A 5068-nucleotide genomic window follows, 5' to 3' on the forward strand; every position below is an offset into this window, starting at 1 on the left:
CCGTGAAATGACCCGAATATTTAATATTTACTGCAGGAGACAAAATAGTAATGTTTCCGAAACACTGCGTTTATTACGCATTATATTTCTAAGTTCCATTAACATATACTTACTTATATCAACCAATTACGGCGTCCTAGAATCCATAAATACCATATAGGTACACGGTCATACAATACGTGAACGTAGAATGTATACCTACAATATCATATAGGATACATCGGATCTATTTGAAGATTCGATCGCAGGTAACGTATATTGTGCCTATAGGATGTGCGTCAAAAATACGTCGATTCGATTTCTCCACGCGAGATTTAGTGCGATTGCGCCGATAGCGGCCGGTGCGAGGTGACTGCCCAAACTGATAAAAAATAAATATTCTTTTCAATTCACCGACATCGCGAACACTTCGGTTTCCAGTCGTCACGAACTTATAAAATTAATACTATTTTGGATGGTAGGGGGGGGGAGGGGCTAGACATTTTTTCAAATATCTTAATTACCCACTGTGCAATCTAAGTTACAAAACGTTGTCGCTATGTTAAGTTTCGATCACATAAAAATATTACCAAGTAACAATGATGTAATATTGTATAATTGTTCCATAAAAATAATATCTAATGTATCATCAAGTAACATTACTTTAATGTTACAAGTAACACATGTATGCAATGCTACAAATGAACATTTATGCTCTGTTTAATTATTGTTGTATTGAGATAATCTTGTTTATTCGTTAACCCGCAGTTGCGGCCTGTAATATTATAATATTATTACCTTATTTAGTTATTTATAAGTTCAAAAATATACCCAAATAGACATAATATCTCACTATAATAAATACTATCATTGGTTTTTCCGTTTCGGACTTCGCGGAAGTCGACCCAAAGCCCGCGCTCCCCCCGCGCTCTGTAGCTGTGCACATCTGCGTCTTGGCGGCAAGTATAATATTAATTATAATAATAATATCATTTAATCGTTGTTCTATCGCGGACTGCAGTGCCGTGAGTCGCAACTTTACTGATCGATTATCTGTATCCATTATTGTTAATAACAATATTATAGTTATTAGTTATTACATCTTTTTGTCGGCAACCGCCTTTTTCCCATCATACGACGCTCATTGAGTAGGTACTTGTTTAGCTGTTTAAAAAAGTTAAATATATTTTATATTACGTGTTATTTGAACAAAAAGAAATGGAGTACAAAAGTGGAGAATTCTCGACTCCTTCAGCTGTTAAACAGGTAATTATTATACACCAATTGGTCTGCTTTTTAGTCAATATTTAGGGTATGTATTTGTAAGTATAACATTTTTTTGTCGTTTGAAAATCAACAATAGTAAGCCTAAGATCATTTTTTTTTTAGTTAAATTTATCGTAATAACCTATATGGCTATATTATATATTGGTATATAGTCATTGCCTTATAGATATTTACTTTATTCCTTATAATCAATTAATAATTATTAATTTTGTATGCATTGTCTAGAGACAAACCAAAAAACGTTGGGTTATTGCGACATTTCCGGACAGCAATAACTTCAGTGTCATACCAACAAATTGGGTTTTGAAAACGGTTGATGGTAGTGGAAATATATTGGTAAAATGTGTGTGGCCCCCATCCACTTTACAAGTAACAAGTGATGTCCTAAAAGAAGGTTTAGAACCGACAGATAATTGGGGTACTTATCGGATAAAACTTCATGAAAATGGGAAAGAGTATAGTATGTATATTATATAAATTAAATAGTATATTAATTATTAACTTAAATTTATTACTTTTAATATACAATATTCATTTTTATAGGTGATTTTGGAAAAGCTTGGCACACACATGTAACGCTATCTGACCAGTCAGCATCTGAAGTAGAACAGCAAATAATAAATAAAACAAAAAACAAAAGAATGTGGGGTCAGTCATCAGTCAGTCAGATAGTTGCAAATTCAGATACCTCAAGTGATGAAGGTAATCAACCATTTAATTCTTTTATTATTGCTTACTTACTTATTTTGTTTTTAATTAAATAGATATCAACATTTTACCACATTCAAAAATAGTCAAAAGTTCACAAACTGCTGTTTTGAGTGAACAAAACATTGTAGAAACTATTGGAGACACCAATTCTGGGCCTCAGTATTGCCAATTAAATAACATCAACTGCATACCATCATCGAGTAGAGCAAATGAATTGATGAATATGCCAGAGCCTCGCCGTTTTAACATGCCTGAGGTAATAGTTAAGTAATAATCATTTTTAGGAACTTAAATAAATCACTATACTCTCAACCTACTTAAAAGCAAACACTAAAAAAAAATTCTAAACTTTTATACATATTTTTACAGTAGGTACAAATTCCTTAGAATTACTAAATTAATTGTTAATAGTTTTTTTTTATTTTTATTTTAATTTATTGTTTGAACTTAACACAATTTAACCACAAATTATTAAATAGGTACATCTAAATGTATATTCTTATTTTTAATATGATCTTATATTTAAATGCATGCAATACTTCCAAGCATAAATAAGTATTGACTAGTTCTTAATTATTTAAAAAATATTTAACAGTTTAAGACAAATTTTTAAGTCATGATAGTAACAAAAAAATCGTTTTTTTACTATTATCTGATTATAAATAGATAAGCTATGACTGACCCATTTTAGATAAATAATATAAATCAAGGATTAATTATTATTATTTAAATATTTATAATATAAAATAATGAAATATAATAATTACTAATATAATTCATAGATAATAATTTTTTAATAGATCTGGGTTAGAAATGAAATATGTTCAACATTTTATTTGTTTTCTACCATTTTGTTGTAAGATCTACTTTGAAATCTATCTGATAAATTATGTGATCGGCACCACAGACATCACACTTATTTACATCGTCTCACAAATAGACAAGTATTTACCAGTTCCAATTTTGTGTCTTTAGCACTAATATTATAGTGAATTATCTATCATAAAATATATAGGTCAGCATATTATCCGTGTTCTTTAATCGATTTTGCACATTATTTAAAGTATTAAGAGTGTTATGAGTATTTTTTAATTTTTAGTGTAAGTAAGACCGAGACAATACGTACTATGTCCTCCTAAGACTTAAGTTTACAAATCATAATACTCATATTTATAGTTAGTAATAGGGTCAGGAACTTGGGTATATTATATATTTGATAAAGATTGATTAAAGCCATTATGGCATGATATAAATATAATTAATATATCATTTAATCTTTACTATAAATGTCATTAGTCATTTATCAAAACATTTATATTTGTTGAAAACTTAGAGTAGTAGCAGTACATTACCTCAACAAATTGAAATTGACCAAATACATTCAGTTAATTCTATGGATCATTTTAATAGAATTCAATCAGGTCCAATAAAATACAATTCTTAGGACTTTTACTCATACAAAAATTTCATTTTATTTCATATATTTTATACTTACTATTTATAGAAGACATTCAAACAGCTAAACAAAACACAATTATAGAGTTACTAAGTTCAATTTATAAAGAACAAATACAGAGTCGGATTAAGCATGATCATTTGTTGTCTAAGCTTGAACAGGTAGAAAAGGCAGTAAACAAAATAGGAGTGATCAATAATATTTCAACTGCAATGCCTGATTTTGATAGCACTTTTATGGCAAACTGGCCCATGAAAAACGAGCAAATGTTTCTAAATGTTTCTAAATGTTTATTAGAGGATTCGTTTGTTTCTTTAGTAGTACGTATATTGTTACTATAATATAAAACTATGTTATTTCTTTCACATCAAAACTAATGTAGGTATACCACATTTATAACTTCAGGAAAATTGGTTTATGTCTATTGGCGGAAATTCAGTAAAAGACAATTTGAAGAGAGTTCTTGTTAACATTTTTAGTAATGAGTTTGCCATACATTGTTCTTGGACGGGAAGAGGAAAAGATGTTACTACCAAATTATGTGACTCCAAAATTGTGATTGTATTAAAAAGTAAATAAATTTAAATAGTTTTATTTAAAGTTCATTATTTTAATTGATAATTTATTATAGGGTGTATAAAAAATCAAAAAGAATACAGTGATGCTTTATTTGAATCGTGTTTGGCTGATTGGTTCCGTTATGCCACAACAAGACACAAGAGATCGTTAGATTGATTAAACTTTTATCTTTTTCACAATTTAATTTAAATAATAGGTTTTTTATACATATTTAATTTTATATAAAGTGTAAGAAGATTTTACGTCCAAATAAATCATTTCATAAAAGTATTATGACTTATATAGCTTATAATAATTATCCGATGTAAACCATTTATATTTTGTTAGTACTTATAAACAAAGGTGGGCTAGTTAATGAAAACAATCAACCTAAGTTAATTCAACATTTAGAATGATAGCTACAAAATAGCTAATATGGAAAAAAAATATAAACTCAACTCAGTTTAAAAGAAGATTCTTTTACCTTTTTAATTACAACCTAGTTCATCTCCTAAATTTTTTTAAAAATAATAACACATATTTTGTCAAAAGTACATTATATCTAAATCTATCTTATTACATACTACCTATAGTGATTAAATTAGTGAGTTAGTTATTTTTTTTAATTACAGTTATAGGCAAATATATAAGCATTACTTAAACTTGAAGCATTATTTTTTAAATTAACTGAAAAAAGTTAAATTATTACTATGGATTCTTTGACTGGCCAAGTTATTCGAAAATTAATTAACCAATTTAGTTCAAAATAAATAAATGTTAAACTAGTTAATGCCCACCTTTGTTTATTAATGCCAAGAATAAACTTTATTTTAGTTTTATGTAATTGTCTGCGACATTTTGTTAAGTATCTATTTACCATTTCTAGAAAAAGAAAAGAAAAGAGCTTAGTCAGATAACAGGTCGTCACTTGAGGAGAATTATACAGGATGAGCAAGATAGATGCATAGCCAATTTAGAAACTTCCCTGCAACAACATTCAACTTCCATGGTGAATACAATGTTAGAAGTTACAACTTCACCTGTCCAAAATGAAATTACAAGTAAAGCATGTACAGC

The 5068-nt window shown here is 28.3% G+C and overlaps 2 protein-coding genes across 2 annotated transcripts; both read left to right on the forward strand.

Moving 5' to 3' along the window:
* Window positions 1-854: 854 nt before the first annotated feature.
* On the forward strand, window positions 855-2355 carry LOC107883013. Its single transcript, XM_029487024.1, has 4 exons — window positions 855-1245; window positions 1492-1726; window positions 1810-1968; window positions 2031-2355. Exons 1-4 carry the CDS (start codon window positions 1198-1200, stop codon window positions 2246-2248), a joined length of 660 nt encoding a protein of 219 aa, XP_029342884.1. The 5' UTR covers window positions 855-1197; the 3' UTR covers window positions 2249-2355.
* Window positions 2356-2785: 430 nt separating this feature from the next.
* LOC115033606 lies at window positions 2786-4465 on the forward strand. Its single transcript, XM_029486450.1, has 3 exons — window positions 2786-3753; window positions 3839-4004; window positions 4065-4465. Exons 1-3 carry the CDS (start codon window positions 3646-3648, stop codon window positions 4166-4168), a joined length of 378 nt encoding a protein of 125 aa, XP_029342310.1. The 5' UTR covers window positions 2786-3645; the 3' UTR covers window positions 4169-4465.
* The last annotated feature ends 603 nt before the right edge of the window (window positions 4466-5068 follow it).

Source organism: Acyrthosiphon pisum, chromosome A1, assembly GCF_005508785.2.
Source record: "Acyrthosiphon pisum isolate AL4f chromosome A1, pea_aphid_22Mar2018_4r6ur, whole genome shotgun sequence".
Taxonomy (NCBI): Eukaryota; Metazoa; Arthropoda; class Insecta; order Hemiptera; family Aphididae; genus Acyrthosiphon; species Acyrthosiphon pisum.

Coding starts and splice junctions, on each gene's coding strand:
- LOC107883013 (XM_029487024.1), top strand. CDS start 1,198: ATGGAGTACAAAAGTGGAGAATTCTCGACTCCTTCAGCTGTTAAACAG. Junction 1,727..1,809: donor TGAAAATGGGAAAGAGTATA/GTATGTATATTA, acceptor TCATTTTTATAG/GTGATTTTGGAAAAGCTTGG. Junction 1,969..2,030: donor AGATACCTCAAGTGATGAAG/GTAATCAACCAT, acceptor TTAATTAAATAG/ATATCAACATTTTACCACAT.
- LOC115033606 (XM_029486450.1), top strand. CDS start 3,646: ATGCCTGATTTTGATAGCACTTTTATGGCAAACTGGCCCATGAAAAAC. Junction 3,754..3,838: donor ATTCGTTTGTTTCTTTAGTA/GTACGTATATTG, acceptor TTATAACTTCAG/GAAAATTGGTTTATGTCTAT. Junction 4,005..4,064: donor AATTGTGATTGTATTAAAAA/GTAAATAAATTT, acceptor AATTTATTATAG/GGTGTATAAAAAATCAAAAA.